Source organism: Chiloscyllium plagiosum, unplaced genomic scaffold (assembly GCF_037043375.1).
Source record: "Chiloscyllium plagiosum isolate Xiang-an unplaced genomic scaffold, Cpla_swu_hap1 HiC_scaffold_22, whole genome shotgun sequence".
NCBI classification, from domain to species: domain Eukaryota; kingdom Metazoa; phylum Chordata; class Chondrichthyes; order Orectolobiformes; family Hemiscylliidae; genus Chiloscyllium; species Chiloscyllium plagiosum.
The window spans coordinates 45,759,335-45,780,466 of record NW_028270160.1 but is presented as its reverse complement, the minus strand read 5'-3'; the positions used below and the strand labels follow the sequence as shown (position 1 = coordinate 45,780,466).

Below are 21,132 nucleotides of genomic sequence, written 5' to 3'. Positions count from 1 at the left end.
GTAACGTGCAAGAACATGAACAAGTACATTTTCAAAGTTGGTATGAGTTCTAAGATTGACGGTGTTCCAGTATTACTGGAAATTCTATTTGTATATTTCAAGTCATTTTAAAAGTTATTTAAAATGTGATTACTGGTCACGATGACCATGAATCCATTATCAGTAGTTCACTAGTGCCCTTTTTTGGGAAGGAAACTGCTGTCCTTACCTGGCCTCACCTACATTTGACTCCAGACCCAGAGCAATGTGGTTGACTCTTATTCAGTGACCCCCTGGACAATTCAGCATGGGCAATAAATCCTGGCCTAGCCAGCGAATGCCACGTCCTGTGAATGAATAAAAAAAAAACACTCTGGTTGTGATTTGACACTGTTTAAAATGCTTTTATGTTCTGCAATTAATAGGATTCTCTGCTGTATTAATGAGCCAAATTATCATTTTTAAAATCATACTTCAATTTCAAGTGGTTATTACCCAGTGCCTGGTATGTATTTGGGTTTTTTGTGCTATGCAAATGAATTTCAGCAGGAACATTTGGGGTGCACTGAGAAAAAACAGCATTTTTATAACTGGCATCTTTGGCACCTGAATACATTAAGCAGAAACTCTAACCCCTTTGCAATTTGGAACACTTTGATTTGTTGGACAACTTTAACTATTTGTTACTTACAGCACACCACACAATATTTTTTTTATTGTCTGTCTTAACTGCAGCTCTCAATCCTCAAATAGAAAGCTCTTGCCAAAGAATTAAAGATGCTCCAATGTTGTTTTGTTCTTGACTATGTATGAATGTTTTACTTTTAGAATTGACCATTTCTTTTAGTAATTGGGGAGAAGAGGTGATGGGGTTGGGCAAAACAAAGTGGAGGAATGTTGGAGATAAGGGCAGATTGACATACAGGTATATAGTATCCTAAGGTGCATTGGTTAAATAGCAGTAATCATTTAGTAATGGCACTGGATTGACCGTTTCACTTTCCCTCATTTAAAAACTGGATATAAATAACTTAATTTTTAAATTGGGAATTGATTTGGGAAAGGGTCCATTCTGGCTTTGTGACACTTCATAGATGGGGTGCCAGGGACCCGGGTTTGATTCCAGCCTCTGGCGACTTTGTCTGTGTGGAGTTTGTACATTCTCCCAGTGTCTTGCGTGAGTTTGCTCCGGTTTCCTCCCACAATCTAAAGATGTGCAGGTCAGGTGATTTGGCCGTGTTCAGTGTTCAGGGGAATGGGTCTGGGGGGGTTACTCTTCGGAGGGTTACTCTATGGACTGGTTGGGTCGAAAGGCCTGTTTCTATACTGTTGATGATCTAATCTAATCAGGATCAGCATTCTGTAACTGATTTTGATTTGGAAATACCTGCCTGAGTGGATGAAGTGTGAAAAATAAAAATACCACATATGCTATTTGTTAATAAAGAAAGGACAAAACTGGAAATGGCCACAAGTATTAATGTGAAGGCCTGGTGGAAATTTGTCATTTTCAGCCAGTTGTCATTTTCAGAATCCAATTTAATGCTTGAATTATTTGTAATTCTACAGTGCATACTACTGTACCAAACATTTGTGAAAATACTGATGGTTTTTGAAAGCCAATTCAATAGGTTTAATAAAACTAATGCAATGGAGCCACATGTCACCAAAGTCTGCGTGTGCCTTGCTGAAACCTGATCCTTTGCTGCCTTTTGACTCCCTACTCATTCTTTTGGCAGGTTTTATCTTTTGTGTACTGTATATCCAAAATTATCTCTAAATACATGAACTATTGTAACACAATAACAATTTAAAGGTGAAATTCTAGGCAGATCAGTGATATCTTTGCCTCTGTATTAACTGCTAGATAATACAGAGTGACTGCAACAGAGCAGTGATGTAATATCCGAATTGGCTTGTGCATTTGCTAGATACGGTGTAGTTTTGTTGTTTTATAGAGCTGAGCTCTCAAGCTCAACCAGACAGCTGAAGAAAACAAAGTTAATGGCCCAAACCTTTCGATTAAACGAGAGGCCTCAATTTGACTTGTGTTGCTGACGCATGTCCTTCAGAACTCTAAGGAGATTGACACATGGCATTACCTAGACAGGAAATTTAAACTTAAGGTTACTTTCCAGTCATGGCTTCCTTTCTCCCCCACTTGTTTTCAGGATCATTTACTACTTCCGTGTTTCTCTACAAAACTACGAGTCTGTGTTAATTCTTGATCATCAGGCAGTCATTTTCTCTGCATTGGTCTTTCTGTGTGTTCCTTTGCATGAGTTTTTATACAGACAGAGTGAATTTTTGGACATGCGTTTTTCAAGAATCCCATTGTAACCTTTTGCTTTAAGCATTTGTATCCAGCGATCAAAAGTGAGCTCCAGCCGTTCACGTTTGATGTACGTCTGGTCAGGCCATCTTCCAACGTCGCAAATTCTGATGGTGGAACTCCAGTCCCAGCCCTTGCATACTTAAACTAAGGTTTTTGTTTTCTTCCACCACTTAATTTGCTGAACCCTTCCCAGGGATTAATGTGAGTGAAGTGGTTTGCCTTTTTAACTTGTTCTGTGCCAGTGGGATCCTGCTAACCTCCTGGCCATTTTAACTGTATTGCCAATCTTTAAAAGGGAATTAAATGCCTCTTTCTCATCAAAATTCAGGATTAAATGGCTAACTCGACACTTGAATGTGAAGATGGGATGCTTGCCTCACCAGGACTTCAGTAGACCTGTCCCTTCATAATTCAAGCATTTTTGATGTGTCTTCCTGTTCCTTGGGGAATATTTTATTCTACTTTTCCTTAATGAATTTTCAGCCTTCCTTCATCTACTTTGTCTCTCTTGGAATTCTTTGCTCCAGTTGTTCTCTCTCTAACACTAGCCTGTTTTGATTTTTCAAACTTGCAAGTCTTCTGCAACCATTTTATGACAGCGTTCTGGCAGAATTTAAGTGCATTTTCTTTTAAACAGAGGAGGTCCCAAGTATGAATTAAGTCACTTGAAGTAAGGATTAGTAGTCCACCTAAAACAACCTCTGAGAAGACATGGCAGCTGATCTTGATCACGTGGTAAGCCAATGTGCCCCCCCCACCCCGGCACACATTGGCAACATGGCCAGTGTCAAGAAGCCCTCTGACAATGGCCTGGTTGAAATTATTCAGTACAAATTGCCAATTAATTCATTTTACTTTTTATGACCCATATACCCTGGCACCCTGTAACTAAGGAAATGTGTGCAGACTCCTGTTGCATTGGAGGGAGTGAAGCAAGGTTTTCATAAATAAAACATTTCTTTCCATATCCACTCAATGGAACATGTGATATTTTACCAGCAATGTCCAGAATCTCTTTGGCGGACATGTTTTTCTAATGGAGAATAGCATAGATGTTGAAATGTCATCTTACCAAATAACAACTATGTATCTGTGTGAAGTTGAGGTGTCAGTAGTAGTACCTCTTAGAGTCATAGAAATTAACAGCATGGAAACAGACCCTTCGGTCCAACCCGTCCATGCCAACCAGATATCCCAACCCAATCTAGTCCCACCTGCCAGCACCCAGCCCATATCCCTCCAAACCCTTCCTATTCATATACCCATCCAAATGCCTCTTAAATGTTGCAATTGTACCAGCCTCCACCACTTCCTCTGGCAGCTGATTCCATACACATACTACCCTCTGCGTGAAAATGTTGCCCCTTAGGTATCTTTTATATCTTTCCCCTCTCACCCTTAAACCTATGCCCTCTAGTTCTGGACTCCCTCACCCCAGGGAAAAGACTTTGTCTATTTATCCTATCCATGCCCCTCATAATTTTGTAAACCTCTATAAGGTCACCTCTCAGCTCCAGGGAAAACTGCCCCAGCCTGTTCAGCCTCTCCCTGTAGCTCAAATCCTCCAACCCTGGCAACATCCTTGTAAATCTTTTCTGAAGCCTTTCAAGTTTCACAATAGGAAGGAGACCAGAATTGCACGCAATATTCCAACAGTGGCCTAACCAATGTCCTGTACAGCCGCAACATGACCTCCCAACTCCTGTACTCAATACTCTGACCAATAAAGGAAAGCATACCAAACGCCGCCTTCACTATTCTATCTACCTGCGACTCCACTTTCAAGGAGCTATGAACCCGCACTCCAAGGTCCCTTTGTTCAGCAATACACTCCTGTCCTCCTAGAAAGATTCCATTGCCTCAAATCCCATTCCAGATAATTGAGTGCACAATACAGACTGGGATTTTGTTTAGGCTGTCTCTTGAATGAGATGCTCAACAGAGGCTGTTTATAAAATAAACTGCAATGTCACTCTTAAAAGAACATGAGAGCTTTTTTTCATACCCTGGCTCAGTCAACATCACAAGCAGATTGTAACTATTCATTTACTTTGCTCTTTCTTTGAAAGATGAAGTGCAAATGACTGCCTTTTGACAGTCAAGGCAATATTTGACCAACTATATCAAAGTGCTTGAGAAAATGCTCATTTTTCATCCCACCAACCCTGTATTCAATAGATCATTCTCTGCCATTTCAGGTTCCTCAAGAATGCCATCACCAAATACATCTTTCCCCTCAGTCCCCTGTCTGCATCTCTCAAGGATCATTCCCTCTGGACAGTCTAGTTAATTCATCAATCACTAACACCACCCCTTCCCATGGCATCTTCCCATGTAACCCCAGAAGGTGCAACACCTGCCCCTTCGTCTCTTTAGATTAGATTACTTTACAGTGTGGACACCGGCCCTTTGGCCCAACAAGTTCACACCGACCCGCCGAAGCGCAACCCACCCATACCCCTACATTCACCCCTTTAACCTAACACTACGGGCAATTTAGCATGGCCAATTCACCTGACCTGCACATCTTTGGACTGTGGGAGGAAACCGGAGCACCCGGAGGAAACCCACGCAGACACTGGGAGAACGTGCAAACTCCACACAGTCAGTTGCCCAAGGCTGGAATTGAACCCGGGTCTCTGGCACTGTGAGGCAGCAGTGCTAACCACTGTGCCACCGTGTCTCCTCCCTGCTCATCATTCTAGGTGAAGCAGCATTTCACCTCTATCTACTCCAATCTTGTATGTTGTATTTGCTGCAATCAAATGCAACTGGGTGACTGTTTTGCAGAAAAGCTCCAGTCTGTGTGCAAATGTGACCCCGACCTTCCTATAGCCGGTAATTTTAACACAGCATCCTGCTTGCATGCCCATATATCTGTCCTCGGCATGCTGCAGTGCTCCAGTGAATCACCGTACAAACTGGAGGAACAACATCTCATTTTCACACTCGGCAGTTTGCAGCCTTTTGGACTTAATATTTAATTCAACACCTTTAAATTGTGAACCAACTCCCATTCCTTGCCTTCATTTCAGCTTTACTTGTTACATTCTCTATCACCATGTTTGCTTTCCCCTCCCACCTCAGTGGGGCTCTGTTCTGCCATTCTCTCATTCCAATCACTTAATCTGAAGTATCAGCATCCTTTCTCCCCCAGCACTCTATGCTCCAACACCCCCACTACAGCTTCCCCCTCCACATTTCACTTCAGCTGTGACTCAAGACTCCACTTTAGTTTGCTCTCTGTCCATGGATGCTGTCTGACCTGCTGTGATCTCCAGCATTTGTTGTTTTTTCAGTGCAGGTTGCAGTAATTTGCTCCTACACCAGAGAAACACTCTCTCTCTGGCTGGAGCCATACATCTCACTCCAAGGAGGCCCTTGAGGGAATGTCCTAGACCCAACTTTTCTCAGCTGCTTCATCAATTACCTTTGTCTCCATCGTTGGGTCAGAAATAAGGATTTTGATTGATCCGTACCATTTCAAATTCCTTGATCGCTGAACCAATTTGTGACCACATGCAATGAGACCTGGACCACTTTCTGGCTTGAGTTAACTGCCAAGTAATACACTGGACAAGGCCACTGTTGGAATATTGCGTGCAGTTCTGGTCTCCTTCCTATCGGAAAGGTGTTGTGTAATTTGAAAGGGTTCAGAAAAGATTTACAAGGATATTGCCAGGTTGGAAGGATTTGAGCTACAGGGAGAGGCTGAACAGGCTGGGGCTGTTTTCCCTGGAGCGTCGGAGGCTGAGGGGTGACATTATAGAGGTTTACAAAATTGAGGGGTATGGAGAGGGTGAATAGGCAAAATCTTTTCCCTGGAGTCGGGGAGTCCAGAACTGGAGGGCATAGATTTAGGGTGAGAGGGAAAAGATATAAAAGAGACCTACGGGGCAGCCTTTTCATGCAGAGGGTGGTATGTGTATGGAATGAGCTGCCAGAGGAAGTGGTGGAGGCTGGTTCAATTGCAACATTTAAGAGGCATTTGGATGGGTATATGAGTAGGAAGGGTTTGGAGGGTGGTCAGCATGGACGGGTTGGACTGAAGAGTCTGTGTTTCCATGCTGTACATCTCTATGACTGTATGTGCAAGGGAGAGACAATGGTGTAATGGTAATATCGCTGGATTATTAATCTACAAACTTCTAGTTTTCTGGGGACCTGGGTTCAGATCGTACCATTTGCAGATGGTGGCATTTGAATCAATCAATAATCTGGAATTAGGGGTCTAAAGATAACCCTTCAAGCCATTGTCAATTTGTTGGAAAAATACATGTGGTTCAGTCATGCCTTGTAGGGAAGGAAATCTGTCCTCCTTTATCTGGTCTGGCCTAATGTGACTGCAGACCGACAGCAATGTGGTTGACTTTTATACTGCCCTCTGGGCAATTAGGGGTGGGCAATAAATGCTGGCCTAGCTGGTGACGCCACCCTCGTCCCATGAACCAATAAAGAGAAAAGACCATAACTATCTCCAACAAGGGAATCTAATTGTCTCCCTTTGACATTCAGTTGCATTATCACTGCTGAATCCTACATTATCAACATTCCATGAATATCCCGCATTCTCTCTAATTTTCTTTCCAAGTGGTTGAGCTTCTGTAGTCTCTGTGCGGCATCAACTTTCAGAAATGATGTTGTGGCCACGATTGTCATGTGTGGAATGTTGGAGCGTCTATGGCAATGAACAACTTAGAGGTAATGTTGACTGGGAGTTAACATTGTCTAGAAACTGAATCGAACCGACCGTCTAAATATTTTGCTGACGAGGTAAAGTCAAAAACCGGGAGGCAAGTAACTCGCCACTTATCTCTCCAGTGTTTGTCCACCATTTACAAGACACAGATTGTGATGAATGTTCCCTGCTTGCCTGGATAAGTGCAGATCTAGCACTGTTTGTTGCCATCCCAGGTAAAGGAATCTGCTTGACGATAGGAGTTGGGAGGTCATGTTGCGGCTGTACAGGACATTGGTTAGGCCACTGTTGGAATATTGCATGCAATTCTGGTCTCCTTCCTATCGGAAAGATGTTGTGAAACTTGAAAGGGTTCAGAAAAGATTTACAAGGATGTTGCCAGGGTTGGAGGATTTGAGCTATAGGGAGAGGCTGAACAGGCTGGGGCAGTTTTCCCTGGAGTGTAGGAGGTTGAGGGGTGACCTTTTATAGAGGTTTACAAAATTATGAGAGGTATGGATAGGATAAATAGCAAAGTCCTTTCGTTGGGGTTGGGGAGTCCAGAACTGGAGGACATAGGTTTAGGATGAGAGGGGGAAGATTTAAAATGGACCTAAGGGGCAACATTTTCATGCAGAGGGTGATGCGTGTATGGAATGAGCTTTATTCACGGGAGTAGATTAGGTTAGCTTATCTGATCAGCATGGACGTGTTGGACTGAAGGACCTGTTTCTGTGCTGTACATCTCTATGACTGTCTTAAACATTTCATTCCCATTCATTCATATACCAGAACTCTTCCCAAAAATGCTGGGAAGAACAAAGGTGGGAGTGCTCTCACCTGAAAGTTCTTGTCAAAGTGGAGGGGTGACCTTACAGAGGTTTATGAAATCAAGAGAAGCAATGATAGGGTAAATAGGCAAAGTCCTTTCCCTGGTGTCAGGGAGTCCAGAACTAGAGGCCATAGGTTTATGATGAGAGGGGAAAGATTTGAAATGGACCTAAGGGGCAGTTTTTTCACAGGGTGGTCAATGTATGGAATGAATTGCAGAGGAAGTGATGAAAATTGGTACAGTAGCAACATTTAAAAGGCTTTTGGATGGGTATATGAATAGGAAGGGTTTAGAGGGATGTGAGCCAAGTGGTGGCAAATGGGACTGGATTAATTTAGGATATTTGGTTGGCATCGATGAGTTGGACCAATGGGTTTGTTTCCGTGCTATACATCACTAACTCTGACAGATGTCAAGCTTCAGTTATAAAGGATATAATAGAGCGTTTAGGAATACATGTAATCGAGCAGAGTCATATCTGATGAGTTTTGAGTTCTTTTGAGAAGGTGATAAATAGGACCAATAAAGGGGACCCAGTACTTTAAAAATTTTGACTTTCAAAATATATTCAATAAGATATCACGCTTAAAGTTGCTTAAGAGCCCATGTGTAGTACATTAGCCTGGATTGGCTAACTAATAGAGTTTGGGGGGGGGAAAAAAATGGGAAATTTCAGGATGGCATTCTGTAAGTAGTACACTGCTACCAGTATGTCAATACTGGTGCCATAATGATTTACAGTATGTAATGACTTGGATGAGAGACATGAGTTGACTATTTCCAAGTTTACAGAAGATACACAAATAGGTGGGAAGGCAAGTAATGAGGATGACCAACTGTCGAGGGATATACATGGATAAAAACTTGGCAGATAGGATATAATGTGGAAAATGTGAGGGGATACACTTTGGCATGAAGAATAAAGGAGCTGAATATTATTGGAGGGAAAAGGCTGCAGATAGCTGCAGCACAGAGGGACTTGAGGGCCCTTGCACAAAGTGACAAAGCTGGCATCCAAGTTCACCTGGTTATAGGGAAGGTAAATGAGGTGATGGCCTTTATATTGACGGGAATGGAATATGAAAAGGGAGGTATTGCTAAAAATGTAATTCACCTGAAAAAAAAATACTGAAGACTTTTGGTCCTCTTACCTAAGGAAAGATGTACTAGCATTGGAGGTGGTAGGGAGCAAGTTCAGTGGGCTAGGTATGGAGGAACTAATGGAGGTTGAATAGGTTGCACCTGTTCTCATTTGGCGTTTAGTGGAATGAGATGAAACCTTATTGAAACACAGATTCTTGGGAGACTGGACATGGTAAATGCTGAAAAGTTGCTCCACCTTGTGGAAGAGCCTAGAAACATCTCAAAACAAGGTCAGTCATTTATGATAGATGAGCCTTTTCTCCAAGGGTAGTAAATCTGTGGAACTCATTCAGATGGCTTGGACTTCCTCTGGGCTGTGGTGTACAGTGGGTGACAGGAAAGCTGTGAATGCATTGGAGAGAGTGCAGAAGCAATTTACAAAAATGGTTTGAAGGATGACAAACTTCACTGATGAGGATAAGTTGAAGGAATTGGAACAGCTCTCCTTGGATGACAAGTGGTTCGGTAAAGCAGGATGATAAGCTGTGCACTTTGATAGATTTCCTTTCGTAATGTTTGCTTATCCATGGTGTTTGATATGATGCTGACCAATTGATTTTACCAAATACGCCACATGTCTCCTGTGATTTGTGTTGGTTGTGCCACTGAACCCTCTTTATTTTCAGTCAACCCAGAAAGGAGCATTACTGAGCTGGCCAGAGATACCATGCAAACTAGAGCAGAACCCTGGAGTGGGCACGATCTCTTTCACCTGCTAACACTTCAAAATATATCCAGCCCAGAGACCCTTCAAAATAAGAGCATTCGTGCCTGACAGCTGTGCAGCATACCTAATCAATGGAACTCAAAACCTTGCTAAATTCTTGTTTTCTACTATCATACCATGTATAAATATATCCATTGAGCCATATTACCTCTATTCTACCTTGTCACATTACCCAAGGTAAATGTTACAGCACAGTTCTCTAGTTGAAGATGTTTTGAATTGCACCAAGTTGAGATTGCTAACCATTTCAACTTATGCAAAATACTGCTTTTCTCCCACCCACCGAACTGAACACTCATTTTGATAGACTTCCTTTTGATTGTTTGTCAACAGTTTTCCCATGATGTTGCTGACTACTTCACTTTACCAAATATACAACACTTCTCTTCTTTGGTGTGTATTGTGTATTGCGTACACATTTTAGGATGTACAAATCCCTCCTAAATCTACCTAACAACAAATGAAAATGCTGCAGTGAAATTAGTTTGTTTGAAAACTATAGAAACCATGTTGCACACCGAAAATGGCAACGAACGCCAAAGTCAAGAAAATCTGATGGAGACCATAAAGAAGCTGATGAACACCTTCCCAGTGCTGAGTCTTGGGTACTCCTAGGGATCCTACTTCTCCACGATCCACCTGCCCTCTACTCTTACTGAACTTATAAAGTTAAGTCACAGAATAGTGCACTGAAAGTTCAGTTTCTCCATGTTTGAATCCAGGGTGTGTACCTCCCTTTTTGTATTTTTTTTATAGCTAATGGATTTAAATGAACATACTTGGTGTGCGGGGCTGATATAGGTGTCTGATATGCACACAACTTACAGTCCAGGCAGCAGGGGCCACTGTGGGATCTCTTGGAAAGTTGGTGAACTTTTGTTAATGCTTTTTAACACCTAACTTTTTAATGTGACTTTTTCCCCTTTTTTAATTAGCGACCTATGTGCTTTAGTTCTAAGTTCAAAAGCCAGTGCAATTTGTTTTTACAATGAAACAATGTCACTACTACAGTAACGTTCAGATTTCAAATTCCATGAGGCTTATGGGTGTTTTTCTTAAATTGGGTAATTGCAGGCATTTGGGTCTGGCAGTTGTGTACGATTTGCTGATAATCTTCACAGTTGTTTGCATAGTTAGTCAGTTTTTGACCCTTCATAGCATAAAATACATGCCGAGGCTCAATACATTCAGTTAAAACATAGGGCAAGTTTTTTTTTTACTTTTTGATTTCAACAGATTGAAAGTGTCCTCGAGCAGTAAAGGGTGGGCAGATGCACAAGCCAGACAGGTCAGTTTGACATGCGAATGAACCCAGAGAGTATGAAAAGTAGGGATAATAGGTGCTAAAACGAGAGTGAAATGTTGTGAAGAGCATTTCTTTTTGCTGATCTAGGGGAGATTTGTAGCGGGCAGCTGGGGGTGATTCTTTCTGCCTGTGTACACGGTGTCAGGGACTTGCTGCACTATATCGTTTCTGCCCTCTCCATGAACTGGGCAGCTTCCTTTCACCAGTTTATTTTAACTTGTACTTTGGCAGCTGTCTCAAAGCTGCAGATGTTCCATATAAAAAAAAGTTACAAATCTTTAGAAGCCATGCTCTTGTACTGGTAAGTTAACCATTTCCTTCCAGATTCCAGCAATAGGCTAGCCAAATCAAGAACAGCATCATTTAATTTATCCTGTTGAAAGAAGCCTTTTTTTATAGTTGGTTTCAATGCCTGCGTAGTTCTCCATAAGATCGTGCAGGATGGGATCACTACGAAATCTCAAATTTGAAAACACGTTTGTAGATTTAGTTAATAACTGTTGATTGGATACACCAGCAGGTCTGAGCTGCATCGACTACTGGTGTGACCCTCACCTTGTCCAATAGTGTTGTGTTGTCAGCCTGATTACTGCTGAGCAATGCATGTAGAGGGGGAGTCTTTCCTGGAAATGTCATTCCAGTCACCTTCAGTAGTGCTCATCTGTAATTCCAATAGGCAGTGAGAAAGGCACATCTAAAATGAAAGCAAATGTCTTAGGAATGAGACTGATCTACTTTTAAATATACTCAGCAATTTGTTTTCTCGCTGAACTGATAAAGTATTTTGTTTAATCAACACAGCTTAATTTCACCACATTCAATCCAACAATGGCATAAGGTTAGCAGAATAAAACTTTGGTTGCCTATATAAAGGGAGGTATAGATCATGTTCCTCTGTCCACAATAGGCTCTGGTCACAAGTATTTGGTGGTATCAAACAGATACATGTTTTGGAAGAGGGCACCACATTCTTTTGATTTTGACCAAAAGAATGCTCAAAATCCGAATAGTACAACACGTGATGGAGGCCCATCAGCTCATCCAGTCTGTTAGATTTTACAGCCAGTTATCCCTACTTTTCCCAACCACTCCCAACTCTTTCCCCACGTTTCTGCAATTTTGTTTGTCTGGATATATATCCAGTTACTTTCTGAAGCTGTATTGAGCAGTACATTAAAACCCTAACTACTCATTTACCCCTTTTTTTGAAAAAAGCATTTCTCCTGTCGCTTCAGGGTCATGTGTCAATCACGTTTAAATCCGTGCTCCACTGTTATTTACCCTTCAGCCATTCGAAACAAGGATATCATTTTAAGTTAAATGTTGTGCAAAAGATCTAGAAAGAAAAATGCCCTCCAAATCGATTTTTATAAGTGTGTCTCTAAGCCGAAAGATGTCAATTATAAAAGGACACTTTTTCCTTGAAGTCTTATTTTGATGGCATTTTGTTGCAAAACACTCTGCTATTTCAAATCTTGTTTAATTGAGTACATGGAGTTATGGATCTGGAGAGAGGTCCTACACCTGTGTATGATGGAGCAGATAATTTTGAATGAATCTTAATTTGATAGGTTTAACAGGTATAGATTTCAAAACCCCTTGCAATCCATTCAATGTTCAGAAGGTATCTGAAAAAGTACTTAATAAAATATTGAGATCAAACAGAAGTGGGAGGATTAGCAATTGAAGAGAAACTTGAAGTTGGCAGTAATAAGATTGCACTTTTAGATTGGTAAATAATAAATTCCAAGTCTGTGGTGTCTGGGATTTGGAAGAATATCTCCATTTTGACTTACTGCATTGGTTCCATCAATAATTTTTCATGAGCCATGTGTGCACTGTGAATATCAATGGAAGACCTGATACTGAGCTGAAAATGTGTTGCTGGAAAAGCGCAGCAGGTCAGGCAGCATCCAAGGAGCAGGAAAATCGATGTTTCGGGCATGAGCCCTTCTTCATTTGTCATTAACCATTATGCAGGGGAGATGCAAGACCCAGTTACTCTTACATAGAGAAAAAAAAGACATCTCCAATAATGATAGGTAGGCAAATGTGACATTTGTATCTTTGTATGAATTATCAACATTGTACAAATGTATGATGAATTGCTTTGGGCATTTCTGTAAAGGCCTAGTTGTGACAATAAATTCAGTCTCCAGATTTAACATCCATGTGAAGTGTTTTTGCAGGGAGGGGGTGAAAATGATGCTGTGATCAAAACAAGAATTAAAGAATCACAGGTTATATTAAGACGGTAATATAACAATCATACCTCCCTTTTGATGCTGTTGTGATTAGTCCATGTAGGAAAACCTGCATTTTGTTAGTGAATGTTTTTTAAAACAGTTTCTCTTAAATGATTTCTGCATCTTCATTCCAGGAAATATAGTCTGTGAGGAGAGCAGTAGAAAAGGTGAACAAGAACTTTAATCCTTGTGTTTTGATCAGGCCTTTTGAGTTGAGAACAAACTGCCTCCAGATCAGAGGGCATGGGTTTATCACAGAGTCCAGTTGAAATTCTGCATGCTGGCTGAGGGAGATCTAACCTCCAGTTAGCTAAAGAACTCGTGATGATGAGTTGCACTTCTGGGCTAGTCAGGTTGGGGAGAGTGAATTCTTGATACTAAAGTCCACAGTTAATGGAGGTTTAAAAACAAGACTTCTGACTGGAAGTGGCTGTACATGAGTCATTTGTGACCAGTGTAGAGACATGGGAGCCTAAACCACCTCCAAATTCCACTTGGGTGTAAAGCAAAACCCTGTCAGAAGCAGGCAGAAGGCCCAAGAAGTTTCAACCATGAACGAATAATTGAAGCTGTACTTGGACAAAATGATTTAATGGTCCAATTTTGCTAAGTATCTGACAGGAGTAATGTGTGTCACGTGGTTGTAGGAGGGAAATTGAAGTCCAATTTACAAAGTAACCAATGCTAATTCGTTGTACTTTTCATACCTTCAACATAACTAGAGTTGTTTAGTGTTCATGTTTTTTTTAATTTTTTTTTATATTTTGTAAAATAATCTTTATTCTAAATAGGTGAGCCATGTGGCTTCATTCTTTCAATAAATACTTTGGGCTTTTGATTTCCAAAGTCAAAAAAATAAGAAACATTGTGGTCACTGCCAGTTATAACATCGTATAATTCTGGTATCTGCTATTCAAAAACAAAAATGGGCATGCATTGGTGTGGAGAGGTCCAGTGCGAACTCTCCAAAGAATATATAAGAGGGGTGGGGGGGGGGGGGAGAAAAAAACTAAGCATTGCAATTTGAAGTAAAGGTTAAAAGGATATCCTCCCTTTTTTTGGAATAAATTATTATTTACCTTTTCACTGCATTTTGACCTTAAAATTCTGAGTCTTTGGTTTTTTTGTTTTTAATACAGAACGTAACAAGACTTTAAATATCCATCTTGGACCTCCAGAAGAACGGCTTGCACTTCATGTTCTGAGACAGCAGGGACTTGTACCAGAACACACAGAAATGAGGACGTTGTACAGCACCTACCAACCCAACCTTACACAGGTTCAACTTTCATTTTTGAATTGGAAGCTTACCTGTTGTGTGTGACCAAGAGTGAGTCTGATCAGGTTAATAAGAGTGGGTTGAGAGAGATTTCATTGGAACAAACTTTTCTTGGCCATTTTAAATTGGGAACATTTTCACTTAATCAGCCTATACCTCTTATTGCAAAAGCAGTGAGATGAGTTGGTGCATTTTCCTCATGTAGTTGTTAAAGCATTGAATGCTTTGTTACGTGAAATTTTTAAGGTTAAGACTCTCACCTGCATTCTGTTCTTCTTTTTCTTTGAATTTCTTCAATATCTCAAAGACTGGCTAAAGCACTGTAAAAGAAGGCCACAAGTAGATCAGGCTAGTATCTGGCTTGAAGATGTTTCTGTGACCACATGGGCAAGACTCATGGTAGCTGCAATATTAATGTGAATGTGTGAGGTAATGCACCGATATCTGGGAACGGCTGCAGGACATTGTTCTAGGGGAAGGGAATCGGCAGAAAGTGGTAGTCAATGTTGCTACCAATGACCTAAGTTAAAAAGAGATGAAATCCTGAAAGTAGAACTCAAGGAGCTAGGAAGGAAATTAAAAAGTTGGGTTTCGAACGCAGTAACCACAAGATTACTCCAAGTGCCATTTTTTACAAGAACAGAAGGATGAATGAACTAAACGTTTGATTAGAGAGCATCCAATTTCAGAGATGTTAGGAATGATTCTGGGGAAGGTGGCCCCTGTATAAATTGGATGGGTTATATATTTGCAGGATTGGGATTGATGACAGCTGGTGCTGTTAGGCTGGGTTTAAAGTAACTTGTTGAAGATTGGGGACTGCGGTGTAACCCAAATTGGAAGAAAATGAAGTTGGTAACAGCAAGTAGGTTTCCACACTGTCAGAAAGCTAATCTTTTTAAAAAGACCGGAAGACCAAAGGCTGAACATGGAGTATACTTCAAATGTGGAATGACCTCCAAAAAAAAAAGGCACTGGGCACACCGACCAAATGCACACAGTACTTGCAATCAGGTTGTCCTAGAGGGGTAAATGGGTATGATCTGATTGACTGGGAATCCAATATTCAAAGAATATTTAGCTTGAGGGAAGTTCAGACCAGAAGGCAAAGTAAGTGGAAATGCACTTCTAAAAAGGGATAAAATCAGGAAATTTTATAAGGCAGGATCTTGGATAGTGAAACCTGATTAAGTGGAGCTAAGAAGCAACATGGAGCAACAGACGTTGGTTGGAGTTATTTACAGGTCACCAGATAGTGGTAACATAAGGCATTGTATAAATCAGGAGATGAAGCATGTAGCATGGCCAAAACTAAGATGACTTCACTTTACATGTAGACTGGGTAAACCTATTTAGTATCAAGCTGTGGAGGATGTGTTTTTTGAAGTGTTAAGGACTGTTCTCAAGGGAGCAGTACCTGGTTAGAAGATAGGTTATTTTAGGTCTAGTTTATGGAGTGAAAAAAAGACCAATTAATAGTCATTTTGTAAAAGAACCTATCGGGATGAGTGACCACAAATATGTTGGGGACCTAGAGACCTGTTAGTCCTGTCAGGAGTTGGCAAAATGCTAGAATTTATTCCTAAGGATGTAATAAATGAACACTTAATGATTTACCTGAGGGTAATCAATTAGAATTGCTAAAAATTATAGTAAATCTAAGGTTGGAAGGTCTTTAGAATACAGCAAAGGAGGAACTGATAACTTGGGGGTTGATAAAGAGTCTAATGATGATCCTGAAACCATTGTCAATTTTTGGAAAATCCATCTGGTTCATAAAGGAAAGGAAATTTTGCCATCCTTACCTGGTCTGGCTTACGTGCAAATCCAGACCCTTAACCATTAGGAATGGACAATGCAAGCTAGTCTAGCAGGCGATGCCCACATCCTGTAAGTTAATTTTAAAAATGATCAAGGAAGGAAGAATAGAACATGGATGCAGTCTGCCAAAAGAAATTGTTAAAGCTTTTACAGATAAGTGAAAGGAGAAATTTGGCTCGGACTAATGTGAATATATTACAGGCAGATTCAGAAGAATCAATGGGGAATAGAGAAATGACAGAGAAGCTAAATGATTACATCTGCTTTCACTACGGAAGACCCAAATCTCCCTGAATTAGTGGCTAGTGAGGATTGAGTTCAAGGAGATTAGCACTTGTAAGATTACACTGGAGAAGTTAATGTGGCTGAAAGCTGATTAATCTCCAGGACCTGATCTTCTATCCTCATGTTCTGTAGATTGGAAGCTGGCAAATATCCCCTACTATTTAAGAAGGGAACAAGTGAGAGTGTGCAGGACTTAGAGCTGTTAGCCTTGCGTTGGCCATTGGCAAAATAATAGCATCTATTACCAAAGATGTCATATGAATACTTGGAAAATAATGGTTTCATTGGGCATATTCAGCACTGATTTGCAAGTGGGAAATGGAGTTTGTTGAACTTGTAACATTTAGGAAATTCTACAAAATTGAATAGGAGTTGATGAATATAGTGTTCTCATTTTTTGATAAGGTGTCTAGCTTTAGGAAGCATTGCATTTGCATGGATTAATGATTGGCTAACAGCAGAAAACACTAGGTATAATGGGCCATCCTTGGGTTTGCAGCTTAATGGGGTGCTGCGAGGATCAGGACTTGGATCTGAGCACTTCAAAAATATAAATCAATGATTTGGAGTTGGAGACAAAATATAATATTTCCAAATTTGTGGATGATAGAAAGCTAAGCGGGGATGTGTGTTTGTGAAGATGAGATAAAATGGCTTCAGCAAAACTGGGAGAGGCTTAGTGAGTGGATAACAATCTGGCAGATGGATTATAATATTGAAAAATGGGATTATCCTCCTTAGTAGGAAAATCGAATGTACAGAGTATTTCTTGAATGGCAAAATGTTAGAACGCCTATACCAAAGGACCTAGATGTCCTTGTCAATAAATCACTGAAGGCTAACATGCAGCTGCAGCAGGTTGTTAGGAATGCTCATGGAATGTTAGCCTTAACTCCAAGATTGGAGTGCAGGAGGGCTGAAGTCTAGATTTGGGTGTATCTGAGCTATTCCAAGTCTAGAGGGTATCGGTTGGTTTGCTTATGTCAAGAAAGATGGTATTGCTGCTGAGGGAATGCAATGAAGGTGTTGGAATAAATTACTGCAGATGCTGGAATCTAAACTGAAAACAACAAATGCTGGAGATCACAGCAGATGAGACAGCAAGCTAACGTTTCAGGTCTAGATGACTCTCTATAGCTGAAATAAAATGTGGAGGGGACAGCACTTGTGCTAAAGTTTGGTTGGTGGAATGGGGTGGAGGTGGGGGGGGGGGGGAAAGAGTTATGGGGACGTGGATCTAGGGGTAGTGCATGTTGGGTGCTGATGAAGTAAAGGTGATGTTAGTTCAGATTAAGGATCTGAAACAGTCTTTCCAAGTGAAGCAGCATTTCACCTGTACCTCTTCCAGTCTTGTGTACTGTATTCGTTGCACCCAATGTGGCTGACTCTACATTAGAGAAACCAAATGCAGACCAAGTGACTGTTTGCACACAGACTGGAGATATTCCACAAAACAGGATCCCGACCTTCCCGTAACCAATCATTTTAACGCAGCATTCTGCTTGCATGCCCACATCTGTCCTCGGCATGCTGCAGTGTTCCAGTGAGTCACAGAACAAACTGGAGGAACAACATCTCATCTTCAGACTCTGCACTTTACAGCCTTCTGGACTTAATAATGAGATCCACACTTGTTTAAGTTGTGAACATTTTCTTCCCTTTTCTTTAAGCTTGTTATCATGTTTTGTCAACAACCCCCACCCAACCACCAATCCCAATTACTGCTGCCCTTTCACGTCTGGCAGGAGGCACACCACTGTTCTGCCATTCTCTCTCCTATTCCAATCAGTTAATCTGAATTAACAACATCTTTTTTTCTTCACCGGCACCCTACACCCACTACTCCCAGCTCTCTTCACTCCCACTCCCACCCCCACCCCCTCCCTGCCCCAAACAAACGATAGCATAAATGCTGTCCCCTCCACACTTCAGTTCTGAAGGTTCATCAAGACTCAACATTAGCTTGCTCTCTCTGTGGATGCTGTCTGACCCCCCTGTGATCTCCAGCATTTGTTTTCAGAGCGTTCACCAAACTTGTTCCCAGGGTAATGGGAGTGCCCTGTGAAGAGAGATTGGGGAAAACTGGACCTGTATTTATTAGTGCTTTGAGGAAAGAGTTGATCTCATTGAAAACTACCAAAAGCTTTGAGGGATTGACAGGCTGGGGAATCCAGAATCAGGGGAAATAATTTTTAAAATAACCAGAATACCACTTAGAACTGTTTTATTTTTACTCTGATGGTAGAGTATTCCAACGATTTACTAGGACTGTGAAGACTCCAGTATTTTGAGAAGAGAGAGAATTTTGATCAATCACTGGTATAAAGGGTTGTGGGATTAGTGTGGGTTAAAGCATTGAGGTGTTTGATCAGCCGTGAGCATATTAAATGGCAGAACAGGCTTGATGGCCCATATGTCCTAATTTACTTCTCTTGGCCTGAAGCTTGGGGCAAAGGGGTTGGATGGCAGGGATGTCTGTGTTGGTCTAGGTTGCAAAAAGAAAATGAGGCTTGAATTCAGACTGAACTATATTTTGAAGCTTTGGCTTAAGAAGAACAATGCTATAAATCGGAAAAGTAAATGTTTAAATAGCAAACTGTTTTGAATATCCAATGGTTATAAAAATATTTAGTCAGAACTGGCTGAAAACCACACATCATATAAATAACTCAGTTTTGGTTTAATCTAAATTGAACTTTGATCTGTATCTCATTTCATTTGAAGCTGCTGAATTTGAATTACTCAAATCCAGCAAAGCAACAGGAACACATTTCAAACTGATATTGAACCATATTCACAATTTTTTGATGTGGGTTTGCTCTGTGCAATTGATCACATTTTGGGTGAATTTGGTTTCGCTGACCCTGTGCAGTTCTGCAGTATTAGGTATTTAATTGTCAATGATCAATCCCCTATGATGCCCATGAGCATTATTGATTTCTGTCCCTTTTTTAACATAGTTACCTTGCAGTGGAGAAAGTGCAGACTGCAGATCGGAGTCAAAGTGTGGTGCTGGAAAAGTGCAACCGGTCAGGCAGCATCTGAGGAGCAGCAGAGTCGACATTTCGGGCATGAGTCATAGAGTCCTAGAGATGTACAGCATGGAAACAGACCCTTCGGTCCAACCCATCCATACCGACCAAATATCCCAACCCAATCTAGTCCCACCTGCCAGCACCTGACCCATATCCCTCCAAATCCTTCCTATTCATATACCAATCCAAATGCCTTTTAAATACTGCAATTGTACCAACCTCCACCACTTCCTCTGGCAGCTCATTGAGCTCTTCATTAGAGCACATGCTCAAAATGTCGACTATCCTGCTCCTCAGATGCTGCCTGACTTGCTGTGCTTTTCCAGCACCACACGTTTCGACTGATATTCATGTAGTGTGTGCAACACTGAATCGTATAGAACTTGATGTCCAACTGTTGATTGCCTGACCTCCGGGTGAGTCTGGCAAACTACCCACATGAGGTGTGGCAGCACTTCGGCTTTTCATGTTTCTGCTGTTGATCTTCAGCCATGTGAATGTTTTAACTTTTCCACAAAGGTTAACAGATAAGCATTCTAGAATATTTCCCTTCAATTCCTACTGGGTAATAGCTCACCAGCCAAGATGTGGTGGCTAAAGGCACTGATCCAGTGTATATTTCTGACCAATATTCAACTTCAGTTGGGTGGCAAATAGACTCTTTTTGTGTCCTACAAGTTGGTCCTGTTGCTATTTCAGATCTGAGAAACAAGTTGCAGTTTTCAAACACCGTTTGGCAGCGTGACAATGTTAAGATGAGCAGTCAACACCAGACATCCAAGAAAATTTAGATTTGCTGAAAGAAAATATTACCTGAAGCAAATGTAAAACTGCATTATCAGCATTGATTTGCATACTTGGAAGGAAGAGGGAATTGAAGACACAATTATAACTTGAAATTGTATGCAGCACCTTCAGTTTAAAAAAAAATCTTACGATGCTTTGTGTCTGAGGTGTGCACCAAGCAGGGGGTTAAGACCAACAGAAATAAAAACAGAAGTATTCCTTTTTTCTCTTTTTTTAATCCCACTTCCTTTCCCTTTTTTCCCCCATTTCATCCTATCCCTCTTTCTCCCCTTCCCGTTTGATTGCAAAAAGTTGTAGTCCCAGCGCTGATCCCTGTGGAATGTCACCAACCTGAAAGATTCCTCTATCCCCACTCACTGTTTCCTGCTTGTTAGTGTATTCCTGAAAAGAAATAGGCTATTTCAAGCACAGTGTCCTCTGATGTAATGACTTTTTTTATTCTCGTTGAAAATCTTTTTTAGGAAGTTTAAATGCAACACGTCCATGAGTTCTCCTCTATTAACACTGGCTGCGACTTCTCAAAGCATTTTAATAAATTTAGTGGGGCATGATTTCCCTTTCATGAAGCTCTGCTGATTCTGCTTGAATAGATCGATTTTCCCAATATGATGCTATAACTTAATTGATTCCAACATTTTTATAATAACTGTTAGTCTAAT

The 21,132-nt window shown here is 41.0% G+C and overlaps 1 protein-coding gene across 1 annotated transcript in view; it reads left to right on the top strand.

Moving 5' to 3' along the window:
- LOC122561091 (myoferlin) overlaps positions 1-21,132 on the top strand; it is a 227,388-nt gene that overhangs the window by 142,411 nt on the left and 63,845 nt on the right. The window contains exon 48 of the mRNA XM_087999003.1: positions 14,386-14,525. Within this exon, the coding sequence (XP_087855129.1) occupies positions 14,386-14,525 (140 nt within the window). The remainder of the gene's footprint in view (positions 1-14,385; positions 14,526-21,132) is intronic.